Consider the following 16,775-nt stretch of genomic DNA (forward strand, 5'->3'; position numbering starts at 1 on the left):
CCATTTCCTCATCATTAATCTGGAGATGATACTGTCTACCTCACAGATTTGTGAGGAGGAATAAAAGAGAGAGTGTAGCAAGGGCACTTCACTAACTTATTTGAATATTAATCTGAAAACAGATTCCAAAACATTTTAGTAAAGGGCATTGCTTTTTTCCCTAAACACCATAGCCTAGCCCATATTAAGTTTTCAGTAAACATTTATGTGCTGGGCCCACTGCCAATCTCACTTTTTATGGGCGTAGAGAAGGAATAGATTATTGCTCTGGAGTGAAGGATCTCTCTGCCAGGTGTAGTATTTATTAGTTTAATATCATACTAGGTCACTAGTTTTTAATTTAATCTTTTACAAACTACTGGGAACACCCTATTTCTAAAAATGACCCAATAGAAGGATGTGAATTATTGAATCAAAATGAGAGAAATCTCCTCTACCCTTAGGAGGTTCCCTGGCAGAGATCATCTGATAGCAGCATGTTTGGGAAATAAAAGCAGAGCTGCAAGGGATTTCTAGAAAGGAAGCTGACTGCTGGTGCTTGGGATTTTCCACCCGCTTGCTATTACCTTCTAGCTTTCTGCAAAGGGCTTCACACACAGCAGACATTTGATAGTGTTTGTCAGTGAATTTATACCAGAAGCTGTGCATTTAGAAGGAAAGGAGCCCCTGAGCCATGTGGTGTGATCGAGAAAGCACTTGTGAACCCAAGCGCTGTTTGTGCCAGCCCATACAAGGCGATTTTCTCTGTTACCTAATTTAATTCTTCCAATAATCTTATGAGGTATAAATTCCATTATTATCACCATTTACATATGGTGATAATATAAAGACTCAAATTAAGTAACTTATTTCTGACTACATAGATGTTTATCCAAGGGTTGACAAACTGTGACCCATGAGCCAAATCCAGCCAGCCAATTGGTTTTATAGTTTTACTGGAATGCAGCCACGCATATTCATTTATGTATTGTCTATACTAGCAGAGTTGAGTAGTTGTGAGAAAGACTGTATGGTCCCCAAAGCCATATTTTAATATATTACTATCTGGCACTTTATAGAAAAAGTTTGCTAGCCCCTGAAATACATAGGTCTATAGTTTTAATGATGATAAACTATGCATGGTAAATGGAAAAGAATTTGAAGGTCACACATCGACAGTAGCAGTTAGGAGGGAATGAGGAGGTGATCTCCACTCTTTACATTTTGTACTTTGAAATTATTCATTTACTTTTTACTGTTATAACTTACAGCAACATATACAGATCCTAAATGTGTAGCTGATGATGTATCCACCATTCTAATCAAAATATAGAAATTTTCTAGCATGCCAGAGAGCTCTCTCCTGACCCACCCCTATGAATACATTTCCCAAAGTAACCTCAATTTTAACCTATATCACCATGGATTAGTTTTTCTTTCTTTTTAGCTTCATATAAATGGAATCACACAGTATGTATTCCTTTATGGGTGGGAATGGTGTTCTACAACTTTATTGCCAACAACTTGGAAAACAGAAGTACAAATGAGGGAAAAAAAAAAAAAAAACCCTAAAGGCAATAACCAAAAAAGAACAACTGGTCAATTAAGCAAAAAAAAATTTAATGAACAACTGCTATGTATCAGGCATTTCTCCAGGCATCGAAGAGTAAGACATGAGATGGTTCCTGCTCCTGTGGAGCTTACTGCCTATGGTGTATTTCTTCATGGGTTCATCAAAAGTACCATGTCTAGCACTACATAGAGGTCTGGCCGAGCTCTTGGACCATCTGCCCCAAAGGCCTGAAAATGGACTCCCTGGTAATTTAGGACCATTTATTTTTCAAGTCACAGGAAAGCTAAATAGTCATCCAGGCCAAATGGCCATTTTTCAAAAGATCAAAGGCCCAGAGAAGGCGCTCACCAAAGCCTTTAGGAAAGTGAAGAGTCATCCAGAAAGGAATGTTGTATCCAGAGCTAGAACTTCAGGCTACTAACCCTGCAGTCTAGAATGTTCTTCAGGCTGTGAAACTACTCTCTAACAAGAAGGCCCCTGGTCTTCTTCAGACCAGGATAGGGCAATATTTATGTTTTTCTCTAGAGATGATTTCATTTTGAGGCCTTCCAGAGACTCCATAATCAATGGGAAAGTCTTGGAGAGTGGAGTAGCAGAGGATGGAGAAGGCCAGGCACTCTTGGCTCTAAGAAAAGCAGGGTAACCATGGAAAGTAGGGGGAAGGTTGTATGCACAAGAGCAAAAAAGGAATATCACTTATGCTGCAAAGTTACAGGAGAGGTGGGTCCCCAGGAATGGTTTGTCATTCTGTGAAATTTCCAAGATGATCCTCGAAAAACCTTCATAGAGTGATGAGCCAATTGATTTTAAATTATCTTACAGCAGGGACTGCATCTCCCATAAAAAATCTTGGAATTCGAACTGCGAATTCATTGTTCGAGTAGAATAAGTTAAGGTAGTCTTTTCAAATTCAGTAACTCTTAAAAAAAAAAACAAGCTGGGAATCAAAGAGCCCAGATATCAGCTGTCTCAGTTTTTCAAGTGTTTTCATGATGTGCTTCTTCTTTCTAAACATGTGAGCCTGTCACACTCCAGGAACCTGAGGGTACTAACTCATTTAATCTTTCCCAAAATATAGTAGCGTATTATTATCATTTTCCACATGAGGAAACTGAGGGTCAGAAAGATTATGTAACATGCTCAAGTCACACAGCTGGTTAAGCATATCTCAGACCAAAATTTAGGTCTGTTTGATTCCAATATCTACCCTCTCTTCTCTGCTATAAATCCTCTGCTTTTCCTTTATAGACTCCTCGCTTTCAACTTTTTATCTCCCAAATCAGTAAAAGCTAAAAACCTTTGTCTTTCCTCCTAAAGCCCTGTTCAAAAGTCCTGAGCCCCAGTCTCGTCCCTTCAATTAACTTGCTCCAATGGCTCCAAGACACCGCCTTCAAATGTCCTACGTCTTATTTTCCCCATCTTTAAAATAGGGCTACTATATCAGTCCATCACCACTTTATCCTATGTGAAGCATAAACAAAGAGTATTTCCACTGTTTTCTTGCTTCCTCTATTTGGGAGTTTAACTAAAGGGTTTTATTTGATAAATCATTTAGTTAGCATTTTTGACTCATATCCTGAAGGACTCTCTACTGGGATGCTTATACTTTTCTTTTGAAATTTCCATAGGAAGGGGTAGGTATTGGATCTGTTCACAGATCTATAGTAGCAGTTACTTGGTGAGCACCCATATTGCACTAGGTGGTATATACAAGGCAGATCTGGGCAGGATTACAGGAAGTTGCTAAATACATATAGATCACCTGCAAGATGTACCTGGACACTCACAGGAAGTTTCCCTGTACTCTGTGAAACTTCTTGTACATTCACAGTTTATTTGAGGTACAGAGAAGAATGGGTTTGCTGACACCTGAATTTTGAGAGATAAGGAAGCTCGAGAGTCAGACTGAGCACACAACAGTTGGAACTACAAATCAAAGCTTTGTCGTTAAAAGGGAAGTGATTGCTGGTTTTTTAATGGGTTTTCCCAGCTAAACACAGAAACTGATCTTCATTACACTTGACTGCTTCTATCATGATAGCAAGTGAGAAACAGAAAAAAAAGAGGTTGTTTTCCAGTGACATTTACTCTCAGCACTTCATTATCCTGGTTGAGGGGAACTGGGGAGGAAGAGAATGTTCTCGTAGTGGGCTAAACTGTGAGGGGCAAGGACCTGCCATATGTCACAACAAACTAGAAGACAATAAGGTGAAAGGAAGGGCTCCCATTTCCATGAACTTATTACCCCTTCTCAGGGAAAGAGAGAGGTAGTGCAAACCTTCCCCAGGGCTCCAGGCACACGACCACCTCGCTATTTTCTGGCTCTCAGCATAGGTGGTCCAGACATCTGTAGCTGATTCTGTATTTGAAAGAGACGGCCTAGCTTCTTAACGACCTGACTTGAATCAATACACCTGGAGTACATCTAGATTTGATTCTGAATCAAGCAAATTGAGAGCTTGCTGACTCCTCTTCCCCCACATTGAAATTCCTCTTCCCAAAACTAAGCCCAACTTCCTCCTAATTATCTTGTAAAGGTGAGAAAGGTAGGAGAATTTGCTTAGAAGAGCCTTTGCAAATTCCCTGTGGATTCTGAATTTTTGTTTCTAATCTCCCAGTCCCTCCAAACTCCGTTCCAGATCTTCCTGGTTTTGAGAAATCTAAGCCTCCAGAGCCTAGATTTTACTACTGGGAAGTGGCTTCCTGCCTTCCTATACTGCAAAGGGTGAACGCTATTATTACACTAAGAGGTTTCACAGGTGGTCTCATTCAATGCATACAAGGCTCCTCTCCCTGTACTGTAGGTATCAGTATTTTACAGATGAGGAAACTGAGGCTTAGAGAGGGGAAAGAGGTGTCCTCTGCCCCAGGAGCTTTTGATCTGTGAGCCGGGAATCCTAAAAAGCCCCTTCCCCTATTCTTCTGCAGGTCAGGTTCAGCCTGTAGATCTGGGTGCGTCTCGGGACTCCTTCCCACACACTTTGCGCCCCAGGGAGATGCAGGTGAAACTCATAGAGTGCTGAAAAGTTCCCGGCTTCCTTCCCGGCCCAGGCCCGGGTGAAAAAAACTTTTATCCCTCAGCGGTTTTATGGGCACCTTCTCAACTTGTGCTTCTACCGCCGCTGCCACCTGCAGCCTCACGTCTGCAGGTCGCCATCCTTGGCTCCAGGAACCGCTTATGTCCTGGAGCTGCAAATAAACCAGAAATCATTGGACGTGGAGGGGACGGACACGTGGCTCCAACTGCCCATCCAGCTACTAGGCAAACTTTGCTTTCACTGCTAGAAAGGAGGCCCGGCAATTCTAGTTTTGCCCCGAAAGCGGAGGCGCTTTGATATTCCGGGTTTCAACTGGAGAGCTTGGCCCAGGCGTCCAGTTGCCCCGCGGCCTGGCCAGGCTGGGTGCTGGGGGCAGCCGGGCTGCTGCGGGAGCTCAACTTTGGCTACTCCCCCTGGCCGTAAATTAGTCTACGCCTCCTTCCCGCTCGCCTACGCTCTGGGAGCCGGCATTTCTACAAATGCGAACCGCCAGATCCGGCTGATGAGGGCCTGGGGTCTGCAGAGTGGTAACCCAGGTAGAACTAAACGGGGTCCCTGCAATCCGCACTTACCCGGCCTAACACCTCCCCTACCTCCCACTTTTCCCCAGGTCTCAGAGCCCATTCCCAATAGGTCAGTATCTCCTCTGCTCCGTTGGCTCTCCTGGCCCGCCACCTGTCTGTTGGGACACCTCGGAGGGTCTCTACTCTCCCATTCTCTTCCATCTCCTTCCAAGAACACCCCAACTTCCTCAGCTCTCACCTGAACCCCCGAGGCACAGTTTCTTCTCTCCAGACTAAATCCGGACTCGAGGCTGGTGGGAAAGCCCCGGAGTCTTCCACACTAGGCTGCAAACTACTTGCTTAACAAGTCCAAAGGTCAGCTAAAGTTTAGCTGATAAACAGAACCAGTACAAGAAGGTCTTCAGCCCCCCAGCGTGAGTACAATGGACCCTGGCAAGCCCCGCTCCCGCCGGAGTCCCCAGCTCTCCACGTCTGCCCCACAAACTCTCCCTCTCTGTCTGTTTTCCCCCCTCCCCACGACCATTTGCATCTTGCCGAAAGCCGGGCCCTCCCTGCTAATTTGCATATCTTATATGGCCTAATGGTGGCGATCATGGCAAGTTAGAAGTTTTCTGACTTCTCGGAGGAGACTCCGGGACCCCGCGGAGTAACTGGTGTCTGGAGGCTGAAGTGTGGGGGCTTCCTGGACTTGGGGTTCGCTTGTGAAACTCCCCACTTCCTTCTTCTCTTGCACCCACACACCCCCTTCTTTTTCTGTCCTTGGAAAATGGTGTCCAAGCTCACGTCGCTCCAGCAAGAACTCCTGAGCGCCCTGCTGAGCTCTGGAGTCACCAAGGAGGTGCTGGTCCAGGCCTTGGAAGAGTTACTGCCATCCCCGAGTTTCGGGGTGAAGCTGGAGACGCTGCCTCTGTCCCCCGGGAGCGGGGCCGAACCCGAGACCAAGCCGGTTTTCCATACCCTCACGAACGGCCACGCCAAGGGCCGCTTATCCGGGGACGAGGGCTCCGAGGACGGGGACGATTATGACACCCCTCCCATCCTCAAGGAACTGCAGGCGCTCAACACCGAGGAGGCGGCGGAGCAGCGGGCGGAGGTTGACCGGATGCTCAGGTGGGTGCGGACCGAGGTCGGAGGTACGCGCTCAGCCCCTTGAGAAGCGGAGCGGCCTTGCGCCTAAGCTACACAGAGCCCATGTCTCTCGCCATACCTGTTCCCCACCACAGAAGTCCCCCGGGGGGCGCTCCGCTTCTCTCCCAACACCTGGACCCCTCTCAACTCCTCAACTGGATGGCCCTGAGCCCTGAGGCTTCATCTCCCCCTGTCCAGGGCAGCGCCCGGGACCCAAGAGTCCCTCCTGGCCGGGCTGCGGAGCCCTTTGCCCGCGCAACTGAAGGTGTGAGTGGGTTCCGTGAAACAGCAGTGGTTTCCCAAGAGCAGAGGCTCGGGCCGCACAAGTCCCAGGCCACGCATTTCTCCCGGGCGCCTCCTCTCCGGTCCTGGTAAAACTCAGGCCTAGGGTACAGCGTCCTACTGTTCTTTGCAAAAGAACAGGCGTCAGCCGAGGCCGGGATGGGGGGTGGGGGAGTGGGGGGCGAATTCTCAGGTGGGCACTCCCATCTGCAGCGCCCAAGCAAGGCCCAGGATTATCCGGAATCCCCCAAACTGGTTTAGATTTGCAAAAGGAAATGTTTGCATGTTATAGGGTCAGGATAGACACTCACGGGGCAAAATTAGCCATATATCTAAACAAGCGAGGGGCAAATGCGGCTAAAATCCCAGTTCGCAGAGGACCTGGTCGCAACCTGAGAAAGGGCGTTTCCGGATCTCGCCGCTGACGCCCTGGCTTCCCGGGGGAATTCAGGCGGCTTGCCTGCAGTCTGTCTCCCGGTTCGGGATCGTTTCCTGGGCCTCTTCGATCGGCCTAGGGCTTTGACAGCTGGTTACTAATTATTCAAGGAGCCGAGCGGTTCCCTTAGATCGCAAGTCGCTCCCAGCCGCTCCGCTTTAGGACCGAACCCCCTCGCGTGGCCTCGGACACTTCAGCGCCGCGGTTTCAAGGCAGGGCCAGGACCAAAGTCGCGACCCGGACTCGGGCAGCCTCAGTTGCATGTCCATAGTGGCACTTTGGGGTGGAATATGACCTTGCATTTGAATTTGCCATCTGGGGACCTGGCGGCTTACTCTCTAGCAAAGACAATCAGGAGGGACTTGTAGCCCTAACCCCCGCCCCCGCCCCCAAATACTTAGTTACAATTCGTAGGTTTGACGTTCTTCCCTCATCATTTCTCCGAGTGGCGGCGGTTTCTCGCCCGCCGGAGTTTGTGCGCAGGAAGGTGAGAGGGTTCGGTAGGAGCGAGGGTTCGGTAGGAGCGGCCAGGGAGCCAGTCGGCCTGGAGGTTGACCAGGGCCTGGTGGACTAACGAGCTCCCGCCGCCTACCACTTGGGGCCCGCCGGGCCTAGGCCCGTCAGCCCAAGAACCCGTGAGCAGGCTCTACCGGGGTCTGGGAAGCCCAAGGCGACCAAGGGCGCCCCTCTGCACCCAGCCCAGCGCGGGGCTGGACGCAGCAGAAATGTAACATAAACTGCAGCACGTGGAGTTAGGGTGTTATTAATTTATTTCTATAAATCATCAACAGAAAGATACACAAAGAGTCGTGATTAGGTTGAAAAGAGAGGCGGGTTATTCATTGGTGAAGTTGTAAACGCGGCTTAGTAAGGGAAGGAAATCAAAACTCCGATGCGGGGTTGCTCGCCGCTCTCAGCTCGCGCGCGCTCGCGCACACACGCGCGCACACACACACACACACACACACACACAGAGCACTTCGGGGCGCTCTGGCCAAGCCCCCAGTGCGGGCACAGCCCCGGGGCCGCCAACACCTGCAGGCCCTGCCGGCAGAGAGCCGGGCTCGGCCCTGGGTCCTGGACCTCAGCCCTCTGCCCTCGGCAAAACGCCGGCTCCAACCAGGCTGCGAGCGAGGAGGCTAGGGGTTCTGAGACGCTCGCCGCGATGGGGACGCAGGAGGGACCCCGGGGTTTTCTCCCCTTCCCAAACGGGTGCTGCCTTCCTTCCCCCACCTTTGGGAGTGCTCGGACTTATAAATTTTTCAAGAAATTGCTAGCGGTCCCCAGGTCACTGCGCAGTCGGCTCCTGAGCGCCAGACGCACACTCCGTTTTTTGCCCACCCAGTTTCCCTAAGGCGGAAAGAAAAGAACAGGAAAAGTCACTTTTTGGAGCGCTCGGAAGCTCTCCATACCTCCTAGAAGAGGAAGGCGAAAAAGGAAGGTCGGGGACTGCGCGCTGCCGGGTCCCTGGGTCTGGGTGGAGCCGGCCTCACTCTCCGGTCTCTCCACCCTGGCGCGTCGGCGGCGTTTGGAAAGAAGCTGGAGTTGAGGCTTCTTAACCAACACGCGGCCAGCTGTGCTGGGGTCCAGGGTGTTTCTGGTCGTGGGCCGCAGAGGCATTGTTTGGAAAGCGGCCTGCTGGGCGGACGGTGAGCGCGCCCAGGTCCGGCGTTTGACACCTGCGCTCGGAGCACAAAGGCCGCGCGCGCTTCTCGAGATAGTGTATTTATTGGGGTCGGGGACCCCTGAACATGAGCTGTATTTCAAGTTTTCAAAAGTAACCAGGTCTCCAGGTTCTTCTCGGTGAATCTGTTGTTAATTCTGGGGTCAGAGAACTGTAAAGGTATAACTACGCCATCTTACCCGCAACTCTAGTTCTTTAATGCGGTCTTAAAAGCTTTGCTGTGGTTTATAGGGTTTTCCTGGTCTTCTTCTTTTTTTAACTTTCCCAATTGTTGAACTAATTCACTCTTTCCACAGAACCCTTAGCGCTTAGAACACTACATTATTTCTCTAGATTTTTTAGACACACAAAATGAACACAAATTAAAATTGTAAGCAAAACAAAACAAAGAATCTATTAAATAATAATTTTTAAAATCCAAATACTTTTTCTAACTTTAAAAGCTATTGTTCGTATCTGGTGAAAGTGTTTTTCCACCCTAGAAATATCTGTGGAAATATTCGCCACAAATAAGCTTTTAAATGATCCCTAGTATTTCCACGGGTACGTCCAAAATGTCACGTTATTTTTCTCTTACTCCGGGTGAATTCTCCATGTTTGAAACTGTAACGCACTTTCTCATTTTTTGTTCTTGTTGTTACTTTATTATATTGTATTACTTGGAAGTTTCTTTATAAATACTTGAGAAATTCGTTAACTTATATGTAATTAATCTTAAAAGTTTGCATTTCTCAAAAACATCTCTATCAAAACCTGGATTCTCACAAATTTAATATCAAAAATTTGCTAAAATAGTTACCCAAATGCTTACAAAATATCTCAGTTTAATTACTAGACTTTTGATTTATTAAACTATTTTATTTGACATTATAGGCACCATTTAAAAATAAATTAGGTATTTAATTTGCAACACTGTATCTGGTTTTACCTTTTTACCTCTGCTTTACACTATTTTTTATTGTTTCATCTGAAACTTTTTTCCCTTCATTTTTTCATGTTTTATTAGGCTATTATATACATCAACATATAATTTTTTTAAGTTAAATATGTGGCTACACTAAACAAATAGTATATGTGGATATACTGCTTCTTTAATACTTTTGTTCTATACTGTGCATTATTTTCTTATTTTTTTTGTTTTAAATGACATCTCTCAGTTTTGTCACCTATTCAATAAATAAGAAACAATATTGTCAAAGTTGAAAACATTTTAAATAAATAAAATCCAAAGGCATTACCACATTCTTCTAAAGAAGCTTTTTGTACATCTTAGTTTATGAGAAATGAAGAATATAAGCAAGGTCTTATGCAAGCTTGAAATTTGAGAGAAGTATATTACTTTCCAGATACTCTTCCTGATCAGAGTAGAAATGTAAAAATACAGAAAAACAAGTCATTGGGAATCGTTACTATTTGGAAATTGAAATTATTCACTCCCATTAGGTTTTATTTTGGAGGTGTGGCTGTGATGATTTTTTTTTTTTTTTTTTAACTTTACTTGCCTCACCTCAGTGGAGTGATTCTTCAGTCTCAGGGAGGAATGCCATTGTAGTTCTTAAAACTTCTAAAATTCTGAAAACCATTTAACATGTGGCTAACAAGTTATCTTTGTGTCTCAGGAGATAGACATATATCTTTTATTCCTATTTTGTAAGACAAGAAACTGAGACACGCATTCAGAAGGAAAACAATGTGAAAGAGGTCTAGGTGAATTTAGAAACTGATGCTACTACCCCGATTATTTTTGGATCAGCCAGCCCAGCCCTAAGCTAATAGCACCTCCACTTTCCAGTGGGTCTCTTGCCATTTAAGGCTCTCTCAGTCCAGGGAAATGAAGGAACTTTTCTTTCTGCTTAAGAAGAGACAGTGCTGGTAGTGCTTTCCCATTCCTGAAAATAGGAAATCATCTTCATCTTTTCTCACTTAATCTCAAACGAAAGGAGTGGAGTGTACTATCTAGGAGCATTCATCTCCCCTTTTATTTAGGTTCTATTTTGGCCTCACATCTCTCCCAAGGATGTAGTTTGGACAGGTGGAGACATAGGTGAAGATCAGAGTTTTTCACAGAGTTTAGGTAAAACACTTAGAGAATATATCTCCCCAGACGTCTTCAACCAGCATCCTAACCGTTTACTTATATGTCTAGTGAGGATCCTTGGAGGGCTGCCAAAATGATCAAAGGCTACATGCAGCAACACAACATCCCCCAGAGGGAGGTAGTCGATGTCACGGGTCTGAACCAGTCACACCTCTCCCAGCATCTCAACAAGGGCACCCCTATGAAGACCCAGAAGCGTGCCGCCCTGTATACCTGGTACGTCCGAAAGCAACGGGAGATCCTCAGACGTAAGTGTTTTAATTTTGCCTCTGCCTCAACCTGGAGTGACCTTTGCCCTAACTCTAACCCCTGTGGGATGCCTCAGTTTCCCCTTCTCCAAGAAGGTCTGCATGGCACTTGGCAAATATAAGGAAGCTGGCAGTTAGATTTGGCCTTCATAGTTGCTGTACGATGAATTGGCTTATATCATTTTCTTCTTACACAGTCCCTTACTACCCAGCCAGGCGTTCTGACAAGTCCTTCAGTGTGCACAATGGTCCCTGCTTCCAACATCTTTCTCTTTGAAACTGAATGTGTAGCAGTGGAATATTGTTCCCAAAGTAAGCCAAACAGGTCCCCTTGATACATGACCACAGATTAGAGTTGCCAAGGAAGATATTTTATAGTAAACAATAATATTGATCACTATTACTGTTATTTTCCTCCCCTCTTGGGGGGGGGAGGATTATTTTTTTAAAAAATAGGACATTTGTATATATATATAGATATATTTAAAACCTGACCCTATTATTTTGGGGAGGGGGTGGTGACTGAGTTCTGAAGAAATTTAAAGCACTTACTCACATTTACCAAAGGTGGTAGAGTTTGGGGACATCAGCTGAAGAAGCCGCTTCTGGCTAAGGCAGGATACAGTAAAAGTGTCTGCCTTTGGAACTCTGACCAATCAATTCTGGTCATTCCCATTCCCAGATTTCCTTTCTGTCCCAAATCGCTTCCACTTAATAATATCGAGAGACTTTTGTTTTGAAATCTAGGGAAGTTTGAACTTCATTTGAATGACAAGAGTAGGAAATGACATACTGTTTTTATTTTAGGAAAGCATACCTTTACATTATACTTTAATTATTTTGATCCTTTTCCTAGGAAAATTTTGTATGAGTTTTCACTCTTCAGCACACTGTCCTCTGGGCTATGGACTTCTCTGTCTTTGTCAAGAAAATTAGTTTCCATCACTTTCTGAAGTGGTTTTTTTTCCCCCTCTCACTAGATGGTCACTTTTAAAAAATTATTTTTGTTTTCTATCACACACTGCTCTGAAGTGATTGTTTCAGTATTTATTGTCTCAATGTATATGGGCTGGAAAGGCTTTCATGGTGGAAGGAAAGATTTTTTTTTAGTCATTCATCTCATATTGTGGTCATTCTCTCTTTTGTTGGAAGCATTGAAATGGATAGATTAGAAGAAGCAAAGTAAGAGCTCTTTGCTGCATAGGGTAGGAGTCTCTGGGTTGATCCACCATCTGGGGTGACTAGGTCTGCAAGAATTTGTGTTTCTGACATGAAGCAACTCTCTGTAATTCCTGAAAAGTCCATTATCAGGAGTCACAGTCTCCAAAGGCCAGAGAACCCTTGGAACCTGCCTTCACTAATCCAAGGCCCATTTGACATTTTTAGTTTGAGTTGCCTCTCTGTGTTCAATGGCAGTTCCCTCAGAAAGGAGACGGAAGTAGGAAAGACCAAATGGGAGCTTCTAAAAAGACAGGAAGCCCAGAAAATTTCTCAAGATCCTTGAGAAAGGACATTTTATAAAATAACTTATGCTATAGTCTCTGCAAGGGGTTTTTTAATTGTTATTTTTATCATTACTCAAAAATCACATGAGACATAAAGCTTAAGAAACATTTCTTCATTCTGTAAATATTATATGAGCAGCTATTAGGTGCCAAGCACTGTGCTGGGCTGTGGGATACACAGCCCAGAGTCTCACAACCTAATGGAGGGATGAAATGTGTGAATAGATAAGGCCAAATGCTTTCTAAAGCTTCTGTAAAGGTATATACAAGGGGCAGCAGAGGAATTGCTAAACTGCCCGGAGACATCATGAAAGGCTTCCTAGAGGAGGTGACATTTGAACCAAAGTCTGACAGATGACTGTAACACATACCATCATGGGGTAAAAATTAGAAGGTGAGATAAATAAAAGAGGGACACAAGTGAATGGGGTAGGAGGAAAGAGAAAGAATGGGGGAGAATTTTAAAAAGGTGTTATGTGATTACAAATTTTCTTAAAAAAAAACAAAAATAATAAATGGTAATATTCATGGGCTCATCTACATACATAGAATCTTCTTGTTCAAGTCAACTTCTGAGGCTGTAAAAAGGCTACTGAACCCAACTTCTCCAAGTTAATTTTTATGGGTGGTGAACATTTTCTTTCTCTTCCTGCCCTCACTTCCACTCTCATTAATCTGGAAAGAAGGAGAAGAGAGTTGGTGGTGGCTGGAGGACATGGGAAGTCTAGTTCTTCAAAAACTGAGGGACAAGGGCCAAGGCCCTGAGGTGGGTAGAGCCTGGATGTTTCTGGCATGCTCTAGGTTCTGCATGCCATGCAGGCTGCTGCCTCCTCAAAGGGCAGTGGACAGATAGGCAGCCCCCCACAGTATGGGTGGTTGTGAATGTGTTTCACACCCACCACAGACGAAACTTTAGGAGTCAGTTTTACTTCCACCTAAGTCAGACTTGAAGGTTTTACAGGTGTGTTATTTGCATGGTTTTGTTTGTTTTTTGGCAAGAGGTGATACAAAGGCTGCTGGTTAGGAGCCTTAGGGTCTCCAGGCTGGGTTCACATCATGGCTTCTGCCCCACATCCTTGTGACTTTCAACAAGTCACTTAACCAGTCTGAACCTCAATTCCTTCATCTATAAAATGGAGATAGCAATACTTGTTACATGGCAAGGATGTGAGAAATAGATGAAGGGACACATTTAGAGGACTTGGCCTCTATAGAAATGGTTCAATAAATGTTAATTCTTATTATATCTGTTCACATTGAGAACCTCGAATTGATCCTGGGTCCTTGGGCTTATCCATATTGGCTTTGGCTGTTATTCATGGTGATTCCTCAGGTCCACAGGGAGGAGAGAAGACACTGAGGCAGACCCCCACTGAGTAGGGCAGGGTTCCCCAACCCCCAGGCTGCAGACCGGTACCTGTCTGTGGCCTGTCAGGAACTGGGCTACACAGCAGGAGATGAGCAGCTGGGGAGCAAGCAAAGCTTCATCTGTATTTGCAGCCACTCCCCAGTGCTAACATCACTCCCTCAACTCTACCTCAGATTATCAGGATTTAGAGTCTCATAGGAGTACCGATTCCTGGTGCCAAAAAGTTGGAGACTGCTGGAGTAGGGAACTTCTCTCTATTCCTCTGATTGTCTCTAAAGTAACTGCACTTAGATGCCTGCTGTGAAGACCCAATATTATAGAAGATGTGAAAGCATTTTGAAAAGCATAACCTCCATAGGAATTTGAGTCATCATCATCATCCTGACTAGTGGTAGATGTTCTAAAGATATTTAGGACCCCTTGGGTTTACATCCAGTCCTATTCTGCAGATGGGGAAGCTGAGAGACTGGGGATTGAAGTACTTGACTGGGGCCCTACATTATCCTGTTGAGTCAGTGACTTCCTGACCGTAAACTTGGCACAGACTCTCCCACAATCTAAAGGAGTTTTGGGAACCAGTGAAAACAGAGCCCTAAGTGGCTTGAGAATCATCTAAAATGGATAGGACCCAAAACAAAGGCCCCAGTGACATGTTCAGTTCATCAACCAGGGAGACCGCTCATTGACTTGGCCAACCAGGGAGACCGCTCATTGACTTGGCCAGTCAGCAACTGATTAAACAGACCCCAATACCACCTGCAGCTGGGGTCCTAAGTCCAGGTGACCCACTGCTCCTGTGATGGACCAAAATGGAAATGAATCCCCTGAATGATAGTAAGTTCCCCATTGCTGGGGATATATAGATTGGAGGACCACATGGCAGGATGTGGTAGAGGGGATTCAAGCATTAAGTAGTGCCCTGACTTTGAACCTTGAGGATTTTGGTTCCAGTCATCTCTCACACATGTGGGAGTGACTTCAGGAACCAAGAAAGAAAAACATTAAGGTCCAGAACATGGGGACCAGCAGTTAAGAAATTGATCTGTTACGTGTCCTTGCTCAGCAGGGTGCTTGGCCTCTATGCTTATTCATCTGTAAAATGGAATCAATCACCCCGATGAACCCTGCTTCGTGCAGCTGTGAGGAAGAGAACAACAAAGCTCTCTTCCTCCATAAGCAAATATCAAATCATTCTTAAACCATATAGGCTAGGGCATCACCACTGGGCAAGCTGCTGTCTTTTTTCATTCATTCAGCCAAAATGTATTGAGGATCATGATATGCCCAGGTCCCGGGAAGGGACAGACAGGGAGCATCATTCCTTCTGCATTTATCTTTCTCCAACTCATTAAACGTCATTCTTAGAAGAGTCCTGTGTCTGCCATCTTCAGCTTGTGTGGGTGTGTCTGTAAGGCCTTTCCCTCATAAAGGGATTCCTGGACACACACACACACACACACACACACACACCCCATTGCCTTTGAAATTATCTAGATCTGAAGAGCTTCTACTCTTTCCAATATAAAACTCCAGTTATATTTATTTCAAAGCTGTGGTCAAAAAGTTTTTTGGGTTTTGGGTTTTTCTAAGAGTATAACATTATAATGTAGATTCTTAGTACACATGAGGAGAGAGGAGGGGTGGGGAGAGCTACTTTCAGTCTCTGAATATTTTGTCTAACTACAAATTGTACCTTTGAGTACTTTCCTCCTAGACCTGAGACTTGGTTGATTTCATCCCCTTGAAAAAATACAAGAGTTCAATACAGAGTATTGCTTCATGTTTGAGGCCAGTGAACCAATGGCGGGGGGGGGGGGGGGCGGAATAAATTGCTCTTAAAACAATGGTTGGCAACATTGGAGCTCCTTCAAAGGAAGGACAGGGGTGGCTTTGTGGAGTGAACTGAGGTGGGCAGTGAGGGGCCTGTCGTGAGCCTTCCCTCTGCATCCTCATATACAATAACAGCAGATCACAAAGCTTAAGGGAGAGGAATAAAAGTGTTTTTGTTCGTCTGTCTATCTGTCTGCCAAGTGAAGGCTACAGACGCTATCAAATCTACTCCTTTCTCTTTTCAGAATTCAACCAGACAGTCCAGAGTTCTGGAAATATGACAGACAAAAGCAGTCAGGATCAGCTGCTGTTTCTCTTTCCAGAGTTCAGTCAACAGAGCCAGGGGCCTGGGCAGTCCGATGACGCCTGCTCTGAGCCCGCCAACAAGAAGATGCGTCGCAACCGGTTCAAATGGGGGCCCGCATCCCAGCAAATCTTGTACCAGGCCTACGACCGGCAAAAGAACCCCAGCAAGGAAGAGAGGGAGGCCTTAGTGGAGGAATGCAACAGGTAACACCACAAGAAGCTCACCCGAGCAGGCTGGCAAGCACGTGGACCAAATATCCATCCCCTCAGTCCTGGGATATAGAGACACTGGTTATCCAGATAAGTGTGGCTAAATCAGGGCTTCCCAAAGTGTGTTCCACAGAATCCTAATTTCAAGTCGTTAATAAATAGATTTGAGGAACGTCATATGCATACTTCCTCTTAGAGAGTCATGACATACATTAATATATTAAAGGCTCTGAGGAGTTCTGCAGTCGAGAAACCCACTTAGCTTTGTTGAATTGATTGTTGACCATGAAATCTTTTTTTTTTTCAGGGAATACCCCTATGAACTATTATTCCAGGGAAGATACTCTGGAGAGGGCTGATCTAAAATATGATGCCAGCAAAATGAGAATCATGTGTTTGACTGCATATAAACCAGGGAAAAACTATCTCTTAGCCACAGACTGGCTCTGACCTCTACCAATTGTTGTACAGCCATTGGTCCAAAAGGAAATTTGGCAGGAGAGCAAGAATTGGTTAGATCTGTTCAGTCTACTCTGCCCACACTGATTAGAGTTCTTTTTGTATC

The 16,775-nt window shown here is 45.4% G+C and overlaps 1 protein-coding gene and 1 long non-coding RNA gene across 6 annotated transcripts in view; one reads left to right on the plus strand and one right to left on the minus strand.

Moving 5' to 3' along the window:
• Nucleotides 1–1,372: 1,372 nt before the first annotated feature.
• LOC111731268 lies at nt 1,373–5,611 on the minus strand. The gene is made up of 2 exons (XR_002777047.1): nt 5,353–5,611; nt 1,373–4,741 (listed from the first exon to the last, which is right to left on the minus strand). It is a non-coding gene; the product is annotated as an uncharacterized LOC111731268 (long non-coding RNA).
• Nucleotides 5,612–5,628: 17 nt separating this feature from the next.
• HNF1B (HNF1 homeobox B) overlaps nt 5,629–16,775 on the plus strand; it is a 50,794-nt gene continuing 39,647 nt past the window's right edge. Inside the window, exons 1-3 of one of the 5 annotated variants that reach the window (XM_011379375.2) lie at nt 5,629–6,224; nt 10,791–10,990; nt 15,940–16,204. In XM_011379375.2, the coding sequence (XP_011377677.1) occupies nt 5,881–6,224; nt 10,791–10,990; nt 15,940–16,204 (809 nt within the window). In that variant the 5' untranslated portion in view covers nt 5,629–5,880. The remainder of the gene's footprint in view (nt 6,225–10,790; nt 10,991–15,939; nt 16,205–16,775) is intronic. The other 4 variants (XM_011379379.2, XM_011379376.2, XM_011379378.2 and 1 more) reach the window with 4 other exon arrangements.

Source organism: Pteropus vampyrus, unplaced genomic scaffold, assembly GCF_000151845.1.
Source record: "Pteropus vampyrus isolate Shadow unplaced genomic scaffold, Pvam_2.0 Scaffold358, whole genome shotgun sequence".
In the NCBI taxonomy this organism is placed as follows: Eukaryota; Metazoa; Chordata; class Mammalia; order Chiroptera; family Pteropodidae; genus Pteropus; species Pteropus vampyrus.